Raw genomic sequence first — 20,987 nt, 5'->3', positions numbered from 1 at the left:
GATTCAGCGTTGACTTCAGACTGAATTCAGTGCTAGATTTCAAAGTTCAATCAGGGTTAAAATAAAATTGTAAAAAAAAATGCCAAGACGTGGGCTCGAACCCAAGACTTGATTAGTAGGCGAACAACTTGACCACTAAGCCATTTCGACACTAGCAATGTATATCTCATAATGTAACATACACGGAAACCTATAGGTGGCAATTAGTCTCGAAGCTGGGTACCTTCCCGAGAGCAAAGAGATGTCCAGTTGAGGGTCCAGTCCAGTATTATTATAAAAATCATGATAGAGTAGGTTAATTTTCGGTTATTCTCTATAGGATTCCGTTTATGTTACATTATGAGATATAAATGTAAGTGTCGAAATGGCTAAGTGGTCAAGTCATTCGTCTACTATTCAAAAGGTCTCGGGTTCGAGCCCAGGTTTTAGCGATATTTTTTTTACAATTATTTATTTCAACTCTGATTGAACCCTGAAATCCAGCACTGAATTCAGTCTGAAATCAATGCTGAATCCACGTTTCGTTTTCGGACAAATTCAATGTTGATTCAACGTGGATTCAATACTGAACCAACGCTGATTTCAGACTGAAATCAATATTGAAATCAGCATTGAATCAACGTTGATCGTGTTGACGGGGAAAACCTCATGCACATAATTATTATAGACGCACCTTTTAGCGGTTCTCGAATATCCCACGTTTTGAATGGCATTCTATAAGAAATGTTTAGGAGATGCTCAAATGTATTAATTTCCGCGTGCAATAATCCCAAACCATACTTCAGTGATTCAACAACAGGAGTGAAATTATTGCCAAATTCTCCAAACTGATGAGACGTTATCTTACAAATTGGACATCTACTGGTTGCTCTATTTCCCACTATTACATTTAAACATTTGCCATCAAAAAGAGTTTGTGTAACTTCATAAGAAACGCAAATGTTTTTTCCATTGGGCAGACTAAATTTATAAGAACTGAGATTCTGTATTTCATTTTCTAATCGATTGTATTCACGTATGGTCGAATCATCTGTTTCTTTTTCGAATGCGATCCTTAATAGTCGACAAAGCCTTACACTTTGAGGAATTGGATTGATCCATGATTTTCCATCAGACTTATTAGAGCTTATTTTAATGATAATGAAGCTTGTAACGAAGAGGGACTGCTCCGAAGCTTCGCTTTCATTTACAGCATCCTTACATTTTTTATGTACATTTTTATGGCCTGAAGAACTATCGAACCCTACAGTTACAGAAAGCGTTAAATCAATCAAGTCGTTGACACTCCAATCCAAAGCAACTGCATTGCAAAGTCGCTCACTAGTTTTATTTAACATCTCCTGCATGGATACCACAATCTGTACCTCGGAAATATCGTCACCATTTGGTAGACATTCGGACAAAGCTTTGGAAATTCCTGAATAGCAGGGATAAATGGGAGCATTTCTCATTTTACAATCTTTAGATAAACTTATGTAAGAATTTTTATTCAAGCTTTGCTCTAAATAAAATGCTGCAGCTGAATCTGCTGTATGTTTCAATATATTTGACTCACACTGTTGATTATTCTCATTTTGCGTTCCATTGGATAAATCAGTATCATCTACGGTGAATTTTTTTGCAAGACTTAACGCTATTTCTAAAATTTCAACATCATTGTGGGCGAAGCCACATACCTCTCTTGCTCGTCTATATTTAGTAGATATAGAGTAATCTGATATTATAGTATATCTTCCACCATTGGAACCTCTTCTGACTTTTCTTGTTTCTTTTTCGTCCGCCCATCTTATGAATTATTACGATATAAGATTTTGTAAATGATGGATCTTCAATAAATTTAACATATACAGGGGGTATGCCGAAAAAAAATTGATTCTAGCCTTCTAAGAGGAAAAATTTTTAAGATAAATTTTTAAATTTGCGTATCTTTTTTAAAATAGAAATTTTGTCATTTCTTCGTTTTTGTCTTTTTTTGTGTAAAAGTAATTATATGATATCACTCACGATTTATTCTCATAATTTTGCACCTAATTTTAATAAAAAAAAAAACAACATAATATATTTTTGGAAAGATGCATTAATTTGTCGGAATTTATGCTGTGATGAAACTGTGATCTTATTTTATTTAATTACAGTTTATAAAAATTACACTTTGTAAACAATAATACTTTGTAAAAAACAACATCTTGTGAAAAATAACATTTGCTTGATTTTCAAAACTTCGATTTACATAAATATATATTCTTTAATTAGTTATGGGAAACAACGTCTTCTGTTAAAGTAGTGCATAGAGTATATAGATTTTATGCGCAATTTTTAAAATGATTATTCTTTTTGTTATATTTAAATAATGTCAATTTTCGATAAATATGAAATTATTATGAATGCATATAAAAATAATATAAATATTATATAATATATTTTTATGTACATTATTAATATTTAAATGATCAAAACATGACAATATTAAATATTACAAAGAGAAAAATCATTTTAGAAAATTGAGCATGAACTCCATATACTCTGTACACTACGATAACATTTGAAAAAATAATGACAAATAATTAAAAATAATAGCAAATAAGATCACTTATCACTATATCCATTTCCAAATAAAAATTAAATATAAATTAATAATAATCAATAATAATTAAGAAATTAAACAAAAACAAAATTCTTTTAGAAAATATAAAAAAAAAACAAATAATTGCAAAGAATGACAGAAAAATTTATATAATTTTGACTATTAGTATTTTTTGTTATATCCTAATATTTTCTATTATCTGATATTATCTATATAAAGTAATGGTAAGTGGTACTTATATCACATAGTTATTATTTCGTTGCTAATTGTTACTATATAAAGTGTAAATACTTTAGCGTTAACATGTAATGTAATAGTCTAGGTTACATAATTATATATATATATATATCACAATTTATGTACGTTATATGTGGTGAGAATAATAATATTTTATTTTGTCAACAATTTTATGTGTGTTAACTTTGAAATCTTTCATGCTACAGAATGAAACTTCTCAGATTTAAAATTCCTGTAGGTTAGAATACTTTAAAATAACATGTGTTCTTGTTTATATAGTGCCGTATTATTAGAATATAATATTCGAAGCTAATCAAATTAGAGGTCCGTGATTTATGATAATTTTAAGTCCCGGATTCACGTTTTTTAGTACAATAGGTCAAAATAGATGAATTTTTAGGTAAAAAAAATCATTCATTAATTAAAAAAAGAGTATATGATTGTCTCTAAAATTCCCAATTATTTTAAAATGCACTTTTATGGCATATTAATGCATTAACCGAGGGACCTCAACGAGAGTGCCAACCTCATAAATTATATGACTGGTTTGGACCTGACGAGATCGAGGGCTGCAAGGAACAGCAACTACCAACAGCAGATTGATGAGGCCGGTTTCGTCAGGCCGAAAGTCTACGATTGCGAATACTGCCTGAACAAGAAGTTCTTCCATTATTCGTTATACTTCAAGCATCTGAGACGCCATCAGCTTCGAGACATTGTACGATGCCGCGGGTGCAACGTAAAGTTTAACTTGAAGTTCTACGACATTAACGACATGAGGCGACATGAACTGCACTGCTCACCCCGAGTGCCCATAAAATAAGCTCGCTCGCTTCATAGCGTGTTGCGAACTAGTGTGATAATATTTAAGAAATATCGGCATTTAGACTATTTTGTTTTGTCAATGCGCAACGAGTGAAAACTTTTTTATTTCAATAACGTGCAAGTGTAAACGAGTAATTCCAGCGTTTTTTTACTTTTATTGAATATTTTTGAGAAATTGCGACAGTCGTATACAGCTTTATTATGTAATATGTCCATTGCTTATCGCTACGATGCGTTTACAAATTTTGTTACAAGTATGATTCAACGACGTTATAACCGAGTTTTATAATATTATTGTAATATTTTTAAGATTGATCTCACTACTCCAGAATTGTGCGAGTAGATTACTTTGTATAAATTTAAGCAATCATACGAAATAATTATTAAAACATGAATAAATATAAAATATAAAAATTATATCCTTTCGATTTCATAAGTTTATGCAGGTAGCAAAATAACCTTGAAACCCTTCCTTCGCGAAAATTTGATTACGTAATTGCTGCATTTCCAAGAATTGCGTTGCAGTGCAGTAGCTGCAGGTAAGCCGAAATCACACTTTCTCGGCCACCTATCGGCGACGTCTCGGCGCCATGTCGCCGGCCTAGCCAGACAGGGTGTGGAATAAGGGTGTGCGAGTCCCCGAAAAACTCGAGTCGGGTTAAGCCGAGTTTTGTTTTCAAGTTCGAGTCGAGTACTCGATAAAATTGAGTACTCGAACTTTGGATATTATATTATTAAATATAGTAAAATTATAACTTTTTAATGTATTATGACACATATCACTCGGCAATTTGGTCAAAATTTAAACTTTGTTGTTAAAAGACATAAGTGAATAAAAAAAATACTGGCTGATCCTGCATGTGAAATGGATAAAAAAACCTAATAGTTTTTGAATTAAAAATATAAATAAACTTGATTTTATCAATATTAAGTTATTTTTTATTTAAAAACTATTAGGTTTACAACAAAATTATAGATACCATTTTTTTATCCTTTTAACATGCAGAATAAGCCAGTATTTTTTGGGCGCCAGGTCCGTTTTGAACCCAGTTAATGTATGTATATCGCACTGGCATGCTCTTGTCCGTGAGCCTGTGTTTGTTAAGTCACATAGACATGGTGCATACGTAATATTGTCGCTCCGTACGAAGCCTAGCACAGTTCAAATTTTCAAATGAAAACTAGCACAACTCACGATTTGCCGCGAAGAGTAGCACAGTTCAGAAGTGCGGTCAAGAGTAGCACAACTATCGACTTTACATTACTTAAAATGTGAATATTTTACGTTTTTATTTGGTTATTTTCTTGGTTAAGTTCATGAAAACCTTGAACAAAGACAGAAAAACCTCAAAGTATACAAAGAATTCGGAAATTTTAGAAGGTTTCTAAAAAAAGAGAATAATTTAAAAATATGTTTGTAAAAAATTATTGTAATTGTGAAAACAATTTTAAATTTGGTAAAAAGTTGTAAATTGTGAATATTTAAAAATGTTCATTAGGGACAGTTTCGCAAAAATCGGTAAATTTTTATAGAAAAGGATCGACGATATAAACACACCTAAAAACAGCGTATTTTAAAGCGTGAACGAAAATGTCAAACAAGTCTCCCTATAGTAACCTACACTGTAAAATAGTATATTGTGTACCAAAGGCGTAAAGTGGGCTTTTTGTGGCCGTGTGTGGAGTTTGCAGTACAAGTCAAGGCGAGTTAGCCCGAGCCGCAGACGAGTACTGCAACCACACGAGGCCAAAAAGCCCGCTTAGCCCTTGGTGCACACCATATTTTTTGTGACGCATGTACTGATTTTTAGTAACGGGCGCAATAGTATATGTCGATATAAGTGCTCAAAAGTTTATTCTACACGAGTGTAGAATCAACTTTTCGCACGTGTATCGAACGTTATTTTTTGAGATTTACGCACAGTGTATCGAAAAAGTACTTATACGCCCGCTACTCGAAATTGCTGCATTTTTTCGCCCGCCGGTCGGAAAACAAATACTTTAGTCCCTAATTTAAGGTCAAAAACGCGAAAATCGTGCATGTGTTACAAAAAGTGATTTTTTTAGCAATTTTACTACTCTCAGCTATGTAAAATTGCTCCGCCCTGCGTAGGTCGGATTAGTTTATTACTCTTAGCGTAGTAATTTTACAGGGGTCAGATTCTCGCGTTCAGTGTGAAAATACTACCGCCGTTGTAAAATTACAGCGCGCAAAATAGTAAAATTACTATATACCGTTGTGAATTTACTTTTTTTTTCTTCTCTATACGGCAAACGTCACAATATATTATTCGCAGTAACGCAATGCCGATGACTATTTCGGTGTTTTTTTGTTATTTATTTAATTATTTATTTATTAAATAATTATTTTTTTTTAACAAGTTTGAACAGCTCGATATTTATATATAAAATGATTTACTTGAAAAAATAGCATTAAAATAGAATAGAAAGTTACGTGAATTCGCGATTTCAATTACCAACTAACGCACGTGTTAAAAGTCTTTAAATAATGAAGGTTTATTTAGCATTTCTAAACTCTGCTGTTGCATTTCTAGTTCGCCCTCTAGGTTTGCTAAGCGGTACATTATTGGGTGCATAAACGCCCAGCCAACTGAGAACCGTATCTTGGTCGACTGTTTCGATGATTGGCTCGATTTTTGAGGCGTGTATTTCAGGAACGATTACCTTCGGCTGCTCGGTCGAGCGCCAAATTTTCATCGACCCTTTTACTGGCTACGCTTTTTACCTGTTGTCGTTTCTTTGCTTGTCAGGGCTCTACTCGAAGCCTGCTGTTTTTAGGCTCCTCAACTTTCTCAGACTCCTTGCGACTTTGCTTTTGTCCCTGTGACTCACTATTGGTCTTTTCATTAACATCTAGCCAGCCACGCAACGTGGACACTGGTATTTCTAACTCTCTTACGATGATACATTTGCGCGCTCCCTGATTGCGCATCTTTATGGCCCTTAAGAGGACTTTGGAGCACAAAAAGATTTCTATTTTACTGGCAACGCTGTATCAACGTCAGAGCAGACGACGCAGCATTGCATATGTCAATTTCTACGTCATCATAAAATATTTAATGACTTTTTCGTAAAACGATTAATTTACCCCCCTCACTGAAATAATAACGGAACTTGGGAACTTTGTTAGAAACGTAAGGAATTAGTATATTTCACAAAAACTTTAAATTACTAACCGAGACCATGCGATCGTAAAATAATCATGCCGCGGCCATCTTTATTACAAAATGTAATATTTTAAATGTAATAACGCAATGACAAGTTTACCTTTTGAACGAAATTTTATATAATTTTAAAACGATGATTGTTTGGCTTGCAGGCATCCTTAAGAGGTGGTCGGAGGAGCAGCCGAGCGGTGCCGCCGCAACGTCCAAGTGACGCACGATGTGAAAAAAAACATTTTTTTTTGTATTAAAATCTAATATCTCACGATTGAGTGAATGGAATTGGATGAAATTTGGTTAGAGTATAGTTTGAAGGCCCATTTTGCGATTTTAGCGATAAAATCTTTTCCTTTTTCAATATTTATAATATTTTTTGGTAAAAAAACTATTTGACTTGCAAATTTTTGTCTACTGAACTTACATTTATCAAGAAAAGATATCTGAGCTTCTTCAGTTTTCAAGAAAATTGACTTAAATATGATAAATCGTGTATTTTTGGTAAAAAGTTATGTATATATTTATAAACTTTTTTATTTTAGTAGAAAGCATTTTACATTTTATAAAATGTTGGTAACACGACATATAACTTGCTTTTTTGCCCGAAACATATGGCGGGCATTACAATTTTCGTCCAATTTTTACATTTGGATCATTTATTAAAAATGAATGTATGAATACCTTAACTCATTTGAAGGAATAAATTTATTTTTCCCCATAACACTGAAATCCCGAAACCGTATAACCACAAAACCCCATGACCCCAAAACCCCAAAACACCATAACCTCAAAATCCCGTATCCACTTGGACGTTGCGGCGGCACCGCTCGGCTGCTCTTCCGACTACCTCTTAAGGATGCCTGCAAGCCAAACAATCATCGTTTTAAAATTATTATCTAGGTGCTTTAAGAGTTAAGTAATAATATTGTTTAAAATGTTAAAAAAAGCATGCACATAATGAATCGTGATGACGTTTTTCCTAGTATATTCGCGCATCTGTCGGCTGCTATGAGACCAAGAAAGGTTTATTACAGCTTGAATTAAAGATAATATGCAAATTAAACGTCTATAATCACATAAAACGAGAAAAACTTACACCATTTAGACGCCTTAGCGCAGGATAAAATACCCACATCTACAAATAAATCAATTTTTAAAACTTTAATGTGTTTGGCGGCATTTTTAGATCCACAGAAGGTTGCCAACAGTTTTTTTTACTGTTTTGACATATATTTCCGAAATTCAATGGGCACTTTCAGTATTTTCATATTCCAGAAATAAGGGACGAATATATACACACACCCCACACAACACAAACTTTTCAGTCATAAAAAATTTGAGACAAAAAGCTTAAGGGGTTCAGCCTGGGTTAAATCCTGCAAAAAAAACAAAAAGTATTCGTCTGATTTTTTCTTTTCAAGTAAATTAAACATACAAAATATTTATTGAAAATATTTACAATATACGCTATTTCTACTGAAAAATATCATATATATACCATACAAAATCGCTGACCAAAATTCATGACATTTTACTATATAAATAAGTGTTTTTAATCACTTGCTACGGCTTTGTGAAAGATCTGGACCGTCTTCTTTACTTTACCCGGGCTTAAAATGTACCATAAACATGCCCTCTCAGACCTAATAAAAGACATTGCTAAAAAATCTACACTATATTAAAACAATAAAATGAGCAATTTTGTAAAAATTTACCAGAACTAGTGAATCATTCCAGAATGACAATTATTTCATGATTGATATGTGGCAAAAATATGAATATATTATACTACCGCAAAAAAATAAATAAAAAATTGGATTGAGTTAACTTTTTTAATAAAAAATGGTTTACAAAAAGTGACCGGGTCATGAAACATTTCACATAAATCAGCTATATACACACACACACACACACGCGCGCACATATATATATATATATATATATATATACACATATGTAGGATGTTATTGTTAAGTCGCAATTCCGACCTATAATAATTAATTATTGAATTTTACTTACTTGGGTTTAACTGCTTGGGCTGGAAACTCTGCTGCTGTGCTGTAGTCAGGCTTATACAGGATGGATATATTCAATAGAAAAACACTTGTAGTTGATTTACTTTCACGATTTATTGAAGATAAAGTTCTATAAGTATCGGGATCGCGACTTAAGCCCGGATAACTCTTGTCGACGGGTAGGAGCGTCGTACAAGAGTCCAGATCGAGTGTATAATTACAACTGGTGGCTCGGCGTATACAGGGGATACTCATTAACCTCGCTGATCTACTTATTAATTTGAGTCGTCCGTTTTCGGCTTCCGTTGATATTGCTTAAATACAATACGTCGCAGGACGTCACACTATAAATAATAATCTTCTTGGAAAAATATTGCAAATATGTTTTGTGACGAGACACTAGTCTCGCACATGTAAATACGAGTGAAGGCGGCCGCAATAGACGCGGCATGCGCAGCGAGCGAGCGCGCGCAACGAACGAAAGGCGAATCCACACGAGCACGGAGCGCGGCAGCCGGCGAGCGACTCAGCGACGACGCGCCAGTGAGTGCGGTGCGCCGTGAACGCACCTATACACATCCGCGCCGCGCGCCTTTATAAGGCGGATCGCGCGGTGCAACGGGCAGTTCTACTCGAGCTCCAGTCCGGGTAGTATCATGCGCACACGTTACTACAAGGAAAAGCGAGAGATAACCTACGCCGACGAAATCGTCTCGTGAGCCCACGTGACGATTTGGTAGACGAACCGAAATATTTCACTTGTAAAGGCGAAGTATTTTTAACAAGACGCATAATTGATTTCTGTTTTAGCCGGGATTTAACAACTGATTCCAAATGCTAATGTTTAACTAAGAAATATATTTTGTTATTGTTGAGAATATAAAAACAGACTCTTTTTTGCTCCTTTTCCCTATCCTGATCCTGGAACCGACTGACTAGCCAATCTCTTTGGGAAAGTTAAACCGTTACAGTTTATTCGTATTTTTTATCTAAATTATGTTATTAATCATACGCGTCACACACACACACACACACACACACACACACACACACATATATATATATATATATATATATATATATATATATATTTTACATACATCATCAGAGGTGATCTTTAGATTCGGTCCAGATAAAAGGTACGCTGAAAATAATTATTTGTGCAAATATCATCTTTTTTTAAAACTATGTGAATATGAAATGACGAATATTACATGTATTCAGCGACCACAAAAAGAAGTAGACAAAATGTTTTCGGCCAATCGGACATGTTTTCTCAGTTTTATCGTGTAATGCCTTCGATCCGCATTGCTAGGATCAAACGGACCCCAGATTCGGATTCAGCGACCCCAAAATAACAGGAATACTTTTTTGGTCGCGAAATCAAAACTTTTTTTGTGTGTTTTTCGCGTGATTATTAGTCCCAGTGTTGTGCAAACTGCTGTTAGGTTAGGTCAACCCAATAGCTAATATTCGAAGTTGTACGGTAGAGTAGAGTTCTTCACATGTATTTTAAAAAAAATCATTTTATTTGATTAAGAAATGAGTTTTAGGCAGAATTTTATCTAAAAATACCAAGAATTTCCTCTGTGCAGCCGAGCAAAGCCTCCGACAATTCACTCAGTGAACAAAGAGTCGCGAGACTCTTGCGCTTGTAGGCGAACGCCTAGTGCCATAGATAATCCAGGTGGGATCCGAGCGAAGAGGGCATTTGTGATATTATCCAGGGTGAAAAAGGATTTTAAACAGAATCGTTTTCCATTTTCTGGGCAGTTTGGGGCTAGAAATCTTAAAAGTGGTCAAAAAATGCCGATTAAATTGCTTATAAAAAGCGTCTATTTAACTATCTTGTAACTGCCTTGTAACAGAAAATAAGGTTTGCGGTTATTTGTTCAAAAACTATTGGTTTAAATAAATTAAAAAAAAAAATTTATTGAAAAGAATTTTTTTTATTTTTTTTTTTTGAAAGGCTAGTTTGCTTCAGTGCCGAGTTGCTCTCTCTCTCTCTCTCTCTCTCTCTCTCTCGCAGCGCCGCCGTTCTCTACAACAGTTCTCTTTTATCTCATTGCCTTGTTTAACTTCCACGTCGCACTACGCCCTCTAAAGGGTGAGGCGACACTACTGGACATCCAGTCCAAAAACGCTAAGGAACTCTTTTCGCATTAGTTCTGCCTACTTCTAGAACACACTACTATCTATATACATAACACTACATTACTTCCAATATTTAAACTAAAAGCATGACAACACTTTTACACCCTCAAAAAACATAATCACCTCATATCACACTGTCATATATAGAACTTTAATGTCCTCATCCTTATTTGCTCTTTTATTACAATAAACTTTGTATTTCACACTCTCAATGCTGTAACATTTTTGCTACAACATATTGTACAGTAAAAAAACATTCTATTCTATTCTATTTTACATTCTATTCAATTCTTATACTCTAGAAAACACACACACCTATTAAGTCATTCCCCAAAAACTTTATTTCATATATTTACAATTATGCGATTGTAAAATAAAATGAGTGCAATGGAACATGTTCTCACGCCCACACATTGTCATACTCCCTCGATATTATTCTTTGGTTAAAAACCTCTTAAAACATATTTCTAACATTTCTACGACAAAATTAACTGTAAGGAAACTTGCTTAGACGTAAAGAAAAATGATTTAAATTTTTACCTTAAAGGAAGCTGAGATGGCACACTGTTCACTGGTTGTCGCTGAACTGATGAGGACGTCATTTTGTTTTGCAACGTTTCATGAGCAAATTGCCCAGTTGGCCGGTCTCTATACGGACGAATGTCTTTTAATGAATTTGAAGCTGTAATAAAAAAGGCGGCTAGTAATTTCATGCGACGTAATCTTTATTGTAACAATCTTCAATAAATAACTCTTAATAGTACATTATGCAATAAGAAAGTAAAGATTTACTGCCTGCTTAAAGGAAGGACAGTGAATGACTAAGGTAATCATCAGATTTGCTCTCGTATTGTATATAGAACTTTATTTACGACTTAACTGTGTAGCATCTTTGCTGACACTGACTGGCTGAGAAAAGTAGGGCTATTATCCCCTTATAAGCCTACTAAAATAATTCTCTCCTCTCTAAGGAATCGATAATTCAAAGATAAGATTTCTCCTCTTTATCCTAATGGCTGAGTGGAATAAGACCGTATCTCAGCGGCGACTTCAGAAACGTCGTATCGCGTCAGCGGCTTCAACAACGTCGTATCATAGCGGCTACTCCGAGAAAGTCGTATCGAGGCGGGGTCTTCGGAAACGTCGTATCGTGGCAGAGACTCTGAGAACGTTGTATCGAAGCGGCGTCTTCGGAAACATCGTATCCTAATTTTGAAATGGCAGCACTGCACGATTTTTAAATACTACTTTACAAAACATAAAATGCGCGTGAAAAATCCTAAAAAAAAATTAGAATGACTTATTTTTTATTGCCTTTGCATATATTAGGAAAACTTATACCATTAAGCCAATTAGATTCAACTTAATGGACGAATTAAATCAAATTATTTTAATGTCTTTTAAATAAATTCATCTTTGACCGGCTATAGCTTACCTTCACCTTCGATTATTTTACTTTCGCCTCGCTACATTTAATTTTGTCTAGATACTTTTACTTTCGTCCCGCTGATTGTCCTTTCGCCCCGCAAAACTAATTTCGGAAAAACTCATTCTCTGCGACCCGCTTATCAGGGGCACAAGGTGAATTTTTCGGTCAGGGGTAAAATTGAACAATATTTTCGCAATTGTCAGAGACTCACTTGGAAACATAGTTTAGACTTATGGAGTTCTTAAGAGATGAAGAAGGACGCATCGATTAAAAAAAAAACAACAGAAAACGGATTCCTAACCTTAAAATCGGAAAATTCTACGATTTGGTTTTTTAAACAGCTCAAAAAAAGGGATCATGGTGCTATATAATGCTACCTAGATCTAAAATTTGAACTCGATTATTGCCCTTTTCCTCCAGTTATCGCATCACGCAGAAAAACGAATTTTTCAATTTTTGATTTTTTCTCAGCATTTACCCCATGAAATGACTTAAAATTAAAGTAAAGTATAGTTTGAATACCTTCATCAATCATGTCAATTTTTAGAAAGGTTCGACATCTAGTTTTCTGAGTTAAAACAATTTCAAAAAATTGCGCTTTGTGGCATATAATAAAAGAACGAAGAACGATAATCTAAATATTCCGCTGTAAAAATATAAGTAATTTTTTGATTCCTCCTAGAGAAATTTTTTTAATAGTAAAATTTTCTGTTTTGCTAAAACGTCATAAAAACGTATTTAGAGGTGTTTGGAGTTCAAATCATACGTTTTTAGAAAATGTACGTGCGGATGGGTGTGTGTGTGTATGTACGTATACCGTCATAATTCTGGAAGTAGGCTACCGATCGCAATAGAATTTGACATGCATATATATTTTCTAATTCTGAATTAGGGAAATTTTTTTTTATGATTTTGACCATTTTTTGATTTTTCAAAAAATATATTTTCTTTTTTAATAATATGATTAATACAATTAATTCAGCAATACTGTTTCTAAAAGAGCATTAAATTGTCAACTTTTGCTTGCAAGATTTTCCAGATTGACCGTTCCGTTCAATTGTTATCGTGAAAAAGGTGATTTAAAACAAAAGTAATATCTCCAAAACAAAATTGTCAAACGTTTTAAAAAAATGTATGACCATAAAAATCGATAATATCTGTTTGCTGTAAAAATTGTAAGCCATTGTGGCGACTAGTTTTTGAGCTGGTAATCAAAATCCAAAAAATGAGTTTTTGATGTCGTACGATTACGGGAATAAAAAGACTTTAATTAAGTCGAAATTTTGAGAAAAGATAGATCTTTTTATCAACTTGGCTAGGTTTGCAGCTTATGAAACCGTTTAGTTTAAAAGATATTAGGATTAAACTTTTTTATCTCTCACCTAGTGTACCCTGTATGACTGAACATTCATATTTTTGTTAAACCTTATAACTCGCTAACTAAAGTTCATAATATTTTGAGAAAATCCATGATTTTATGCGGTTATGAGGACCCTATGATATTTAAAATATTAAGGTTTAAATTTTTTCATGAAAATATGATTTGATATTATACGGGTGCTGCGTTAGTAAAATAATGAAGATTGAAAGTATTTTCAATATCAATAATATACTTGTCACGGATGATCGGGGAGCACAAGTGAACAAGGCAGGAGGTCCAGTAACAAAGATTATTGGGCTGTCAACGATAGCTCTGATCTCGTCTGTGGTCGCCGGTGATCTGCCCGCTCAGCCGTCGACGAGACTCGTCGTAAATTTTTAATGAAAAATTTTGATTTTAATTTCAAAGGTGGTGTGCCCCCTTAAGTACAGCCTGACGAATAGGATCGCTGTGTTGCAGACGAAAGCCGAGTCCACGAAGCAGATGGAGATACGTAGAGCCTGTGATCCTCTAAAGTCGTCAGACATGTTCTCTCGCTTGAGCTCATGGTTCAGTCACACTATATTTTGCTGAATAATTCTCCAGGTGTACCTGTGTACCTAGCCTTTTCCCGGAAACGTACCAAGCAAACAGAAGTATTGCTGAAAGTAAAGATCGTTTTGTAGCTCTAGTGTTGTGATTGGCGGCCATTCCAAGTTCGGCTCCAACTTTATTTTGTAAGGAGATTATCGATGTATCTTTATTGCTTCCCATGCGAGGTAGTATGTTGCTCGATAATCTCCGGACTCGTTCCACTTGGTGTACGGTCGCCACCTGCTTATTGTGAAAACAGTTTAAATGTATTTGTTAATACAAGTGCATATCATTCGATAACCGCTGCTACAGATATTTCTTGGCCAGGAATATTGGAGCTGGTAATTGATTGGTGACACTTTGCTGTTAATTTAAGTACACTTGAATTTTATTTCTTTAAGACTAATTTAACAATATGTCGCGTTGTTAATGCAGAGCACAATCACGCTTTGCGTTTACAATTGCGTTTCGCGTTTTAATAATATTCGCAGGAGCTCTGTGCGCTAGAGCTGTGAATTTGTAACTACTTCTTTGAAATCGCCGTGCGCTTATATATTGGTCGCGCGCAGACCTTATGGTCGGCCTTGATGTTGACGTTTAGTCACGTCAGTCTCGGCCCTTTTGATGATGTCGGCCCTGTCGTGCGTTTGTCCCTTTGAATGTGATGCCGTTTGGCCTCGTCCAAGGGGATACCTGGACCTCTTTACAATTTATATAACCCGATCCTCTTCTCCCATACCCTTATTTACTTATTCTTTTAAGACGTGTCGATAACGGCAAGGTTTAATTCTTTAATCTTCCATTACAGCAACTTTGATCTTGATCGTGATCAACCTAAACGCGGTGATATGTCTTACATGTAACCGGTGCCGCGCAGTTCGCTGCAACTGCTTTAACGGACAGACAGCAAGAGACACTTTACTTCGCGCTCAAAACCAAGCCTAAAGAGGATCAGAAGCCCACGCTAAAACAACAGCTATATGGCAGCTCTCGGGCAGAGCGTTATACAACAAGTTCGATAATGAACTCGCGGTGGGGCACAACTGCGGCAACAATTGCATCGAGTTTGAGTATGAGGAGGAGGAAGACGTCAACGAGGAGCCCATGATACCCCGCATCGAGTCCAAGATATGGAAAGCGTGGAATGGAATGAAATGAAATGAGATGGAGGAGTATATGTGTTTGCGTAAGGATTATGTGTTTTCCAATTCAAAGAAATATTTTTCAGCTGCTTTTTTGAAGTGCGATATGGATAGCGTGTTGCGAAGGTGTAATGGAAGAGCGTTAATGAAAAATGAATTCTTCAGCGTCTTCGTCTTGAAAGATGGGATATCCAAGAGAATCACCTCACCCCTTACAAGCCTGAGCGCGACGCGAAAATCAAAAAAGGCTAGTATGAAGGCAGGCACTGATGTGTTGAAGATTTTTATTAAGAAGCAGGCCAGAAAGTATTCCCTACGCCCGACGGTGGTGAGTCATTGCAAATCACGCCTATAAGAAGAGAAGTGTTCGTCCCTCCTTACACCATAGATACAACGGATTCTCGTATTGACAAGTCTCTGGAGTTTCAATCGTGTCCAATTCTTGAGTCAGGTCACAGTAAGCCAATGAACACTAGTCAATGATCGAGAATAGGAATGCTTGCACAACGTATGGCGCAGTCTGAGGTTAGTGCTCTTCCTGAAAGAAGTCTATACATCAAAGAGTGAGCACGTTTACAGATTTGTGTAACGTGCTCTTTCCACGTAAGTTTGGAATCAAGCACCAACCCCAGATTGCGCACCGATGATTCATAGTCGACCCGGGCTCCCGCTATATTAACGTAAGTGTCAGCAACAGTAGGTAATGCATTTATGTAGTAGGGAGAGCCCAGAATGATTGCTTTAGTTTGAAGGATATTTGGTTTGAGGCGGTTCTGTGCAGCCCAGCCTATTATCCTTTCGGCGTTAGCTCACTCATCCTGACAGAACAAGAATCAAGCTCCTCAAGGTGGCATTAGCTGTATATTTGCAGGTCATCCGCATAAATTAGATGGGACACATCTGAATCTAGACAGAAACCAATATCATTGATGTACAACGCGAACAACAGAGGACCCAAAACTGACCCCTGTGGGACACCGGTGTTTAATGGTATAAGAATGGAGAGTTCGTTGTTGGTACCAATGACGGCCTGTTCTCTTCCCGTAAGGTAAGATGCAAGCCAGCTAATAACCTGCTTGGAGAAGCCGAAAGAGGATAGCTTTCCGAGTAGCCTGACGTGTCACACAGTATCAAACGCCTTTCTAAAATCAAATAGAAGTAGAACAGTGACCCCAGAAGGGGAGAGATCTCACAGAACAGTTACTCCAGCTTACCTGGCTTGCCCGACCATTCGCCATCAGATGACGAGATAACGCTGGCTGTCACTGAATGATGAATGTAGAGGGCCACACCTCGATCGTTTCTGTTTCTGTCCCGTCTGTACAGTATGTAATCATATAGTGAAAGAATCGATGTTACCTTGTCACTTAGCCAAGTCTCAGTCACAGCTATTACGTGAAAGGGGGAACGAGTGGACAAGAAGAGCCTGATCATCTCAATGTGACCCGTAAGAGAGTTTGCATTGAAATGACATACCCTGAGAGCCTCAGACAGAAACGCTTTAGAAGCAGATGTAGATGTATTAGATGAGTTAGATAGTGGTTTTGGTGATATGATATGTGTGTGTTTTAGTGTGCGATGTTCGTGTTGGCTATTGACGGCGTCCAGGCTAAAAAAGCTTCGAGTTCAGCATCAGTGGAGATCATGGTAGCCCGTTCGCTGTTCTCACCAGAGTGGATGTAGATCCTCTCGTCCCTCAAGAAGGCGCAGCATCCCCTTCTGGCCTTAAAACGCAACTTTGGGATGTCTGGGGGAAGCAGCTCATTGATGTTAATGAGTCCTTGATGGTCTGGGCAGAGAGCTCTCGATTCATCCAGTAGGGCAGCATCCAGTTCACTAGTGTAAAGCTTGCATCTCCCTAATGACTGTGTTTGTTGCACGTATTCTGTGTAGACAAACTCGGCAGAACGTCTGCTCTTAGGAACTTTCCACTCTTGCCATTAAAACTAAAATATTCCTATTATTTTGCTACCTATAATCCAACACATGATCTTCCTTCTTTCGTTATAGCTGTTTTAACCTCGGCATGAGAGTGATTGTAAAACCACCAAAATCATGGTCAACTTCTCAAACTCGAAAAGGCCTCACATATTATCAGTGCAGCAGAGCATGCGGCTGTTGGCGAGCACCGCAACGACGATCATCAAAGACGCTCCATGACCCTAACGGCCAGCGACACTTCGCGCTTAAAGCCGAAGCGATGAAGAAGCCCGTGCTTAAGCAAAAGCTGCAACAGATGCTGCATGGTGTGTCAAACAATTAAAACCTGAGAACGAGTTCAAGTCGGAAGGCGATCGACTATGGCAGCAATTTTATCAAGTTCAAGGAAAAGGAGGAGGTAGGCATCAACGAACCGACATTACTGCGGAGATTAACAGCGAAAAAAGCCAGAGCAGCTTGAAGCTTAGCAAACCCGTAACACCCCATAAAAAGTCCTAGCCTACTACGCTGCTGCTGCTTGGCCAATATTCAACATCAATATTCAGCTATATAATATCGCTTTACAAAAAATTACTTCACTAAAAAAAAGAGCAAAACAAATCTGAGTTGTGCTATTCTTTGTTGGAAAGCAAAATCGGCAAGTCTTCGTAAAAAGCGACGATATTAAGTAACAGCTTCTGGAGAAATTGTTTGTCAAAAACATTTCATTATAAGTTAAGTTTATTTAATTAAACTTATTAAAAGGTTATGAGCAGTACAAAAAACACTTTTTACTACTTAACATGTTGGCAAATATAAGTTATGTGTCCATCCACACTAATCGGTATCTTAGTATTATAGTATTTATATTTATAATTTAACCTATAAAAAGTTATGTCAAAAAAATAATATTGTTATATGTTCACAGCTTACAAAAGTTTTTCTGTGCGCTAATTAATGTAGTAAATCAATTTTAAAAATGTTAAGTTTTAAAAATCAGCACTCAACTGACAAAACCATTTCTCACTCTAAGAAGAATTAATCTCACTATGATGAAAATCCGCTCTGTGTGATTCTCCTTTGTAAAGACCGTGCTTGGTATAAGGACGGGCTGCACGAGTTCTACAAATAATTTGCAACGTCCGTATCCTCAAATCTTAATTTTTGTAGGTACGAGTGTGAGCAGCAAGCTGCGGCAGCGAGCGTTCGGCAGTGTAGCCACGCCTACTCTCTCTCTCTCTCTCTCTCTCTCCCACTCTCTCTCTCTCTCTCTCTCTCTCTCTCTCTCTCTCTCTCTCTCTCTCTCTCTCTCTCTCTCTCTGGCTCATACACTGAAAAAAAAACAGCCATTTTAACTGAAGTCGCACCAGTAATCCGTCATTGTACGAAGACTCGCCAAGATTACCGTAGAGTTCAGCAGTTTTAAAGAATCAGTTCGGTCGTTTTTGCTGGTGTCCCGCGTAAGCGACCAATTTTACGAGTCGCGACTCGCCAAAACTACCAGTGGCACACCGTTGTTCTTACTGAACAGTCGTTACGGTGGCAGAACGGTTAAAACTACCGGACTTTACAGCAGAAACGACTGTGTTTTTTTTCAGTGTAGGGACTCATGCCGCTCGTGTTTCTTCGGGCGCATCTGCGCGCAATTAAACTCAGTAATAGCGTTGCGTATATGCAAACGCGTTATTGAGTTTATCTTCTCGAGCGCGTCTCGCTTGGCATGCTCGCACCTCGAGCTGCGGTAAACAGTACGCATTTCCTCCCCAAACTTTACATACCTAACGAATAAGGTGTCAGTAGATGCCACGTATTCCACGCTGTCCAGAAGGAGGCCAGTATTCCTGTTAGTGCGGCAAATCCAGTGAAACGCAACACAGGAATAGTGTATATTTTAACCCATCATTTTAATTAATACCAACTTAGTGCATCCGGGGATCTTCCTTGAGGACTGATCCAGGGAATCTTTCCAATCTTGGAATAACTCAGCACAAAAATATTAACACCTAACTCGCCTGCAACGGGACCTAAAAATACCGCTATATGCCGTCCGGCTGGGCTGGCCACGTCAGACCCCAGTCGGTTGTCTTAGGACGCACCACAGTTCAAAATTATTAATCACCTCTCTCTAACATTCTTGTGCGCATAACAACTAATACGCACAAGATCATTGCATATATTGCCATCAGTGCTTGTGTGTTACGTATTTTTTTCAAGTCATTCTAAAATCTTTGTTCAATATTCTTTCATAACATTCACGTTTTCTTTGAATTAATACTACCAGTTTGTTCAATCTGTAAGACCTGTTGAAAGCCAGGAACACGCTTGTATCGCAGGCAAGGCTCAACAAACTGCTTATATAAAAGTCATTTGTAACGTAACTTATTCTATCATCACATAACCAACATATCATCTAAGTGTAATAACATAGTAATATTTATGCTACCTCAGCAGCTAGAAATGTCGGATAACCTTTAGGAGCCACCCGTGGTGCGCATCTCAACGGCTTTGGCATGGTTTCCCTTACTCGCATTATTTTCTCGCTCTGCGTAAATATTTCAGTCAATTATTATTTTCTAGCCACAAATGCGCGTGTTACATTGTTCTTTCTAAGGGTTGGTAATCTTGTATACTGATCTGCATCAAGCATACGACATAATTCTGATAAATAAAGTGAATAAAGGCTGGTGCCCCTTATATATTATTAAACATAAAAAGAATAGTGTTTATTGAATTTACCTCATCCTACTATCCTGCTCTGTACCACAATGTGCCCAAATTAAATAACTAAATATTGAGTAATTTCTCTATGATAATAAATACTATATTTTGCTTAAATTTCAACATACTCGCAATAATAGATTTTCATATTATACAAGAAGCAGTCCTTATGTATATGATTTTAACTTCATAAGTCATAACTACGTATTTCTACTGTCAAGGCAAAATATAGAAACTTGCAAATAATTTATTTATTTGGAAACTAGCATAAGCTCGAGAGCTTTTATTGTTACTAGAGGTATTTTAGATAAAGTAACGCGAACAAATGAACGTTAGCGTTTCCGAGGTTTGTGGACGTGCAAGGATGATGTACAAAAGTATACGTTGTCCGTATGAGTGCACGAATCCAGTCGCACAGGCGTCACACACACACACACACACACACACACACGGCATGGCAAGTTACGTAGTAATTATCTTGAGAGTTGTTCCTTGCTTCATTGCGATTAAATCAAGGGGCGCGATAGCGCCGCTTTGGCAAGAAAAAGTACGAAGTACGAGTTGTCGACGGCGCGACCCTATATACTTTGAAATTAGGTGTTCCTAACCTTAAAAAAAATCTCGATAATATTGCAAGTTGAAAATTTGCTCGGTATATTTCATTTCGTTCAGAGTTTCAATCCTCTCTCGATATTTTTCGTCTCTACCGATCACGTGACTTCCGGTGAGTATATTTGGTATTATAATACACCAGTGGTTACAGTAGTTAATCTACTTTACCGACATTCATCTGCTACTCGGCGTCACGCGATTATAATATGCATGTA

At 36.6% G+C, this 20,987-nt stretch overlaps 1 protein-coding gene across 15 annotated transcripts in view; it reads right to left on the bottom strand.

Annotated features, from left to right (window-relative positions):
- LOC100119385 (echinoderm microtubule-associated protein-like 2) overlaps positions 1–20,987 on the bottom strand; it is an 804,666-nt gene that overhangs the window by 680,159 nt on the left and 103,520 nt on the right. For all 15 annotated transcript variants that reach the window (XM_031930031.2, XM_031930040.2, XM_031930035.2 and 12 more), the window contains one exon: positions 11,538–11,679. In XM_031930031.2, coding sequence (XP_031785891.1) covers positions 11,538–11,679 — 142 coding nt within the window. The remainder of the gene's footprint in view (positions 1–11,537; positions 11,680–20,987) is intronic.

The sequence above is a fragment of the Nasonia vitripennis genome, assembly GCF_009193385.2.
Source record: "Nasonia vitripennis strain AsymCx chromosome 4 unlocalized genomic scaffold, Nvit_psr_1.1 chr4_random0007, whole genome shotgun sequence".
NCBI classification, from domain to species: domain Eukaryota; kingdom Metazoa; phylum Arthropoda; class Insecta; order Hymenoptera; family Pteromalidae; genus Nasonia; species Nasonia vitripennis.
Note: the sequence above shows the minus strand (reverse complement) of the source record. Positions and strands in the feature narration are given on the sequence as shown.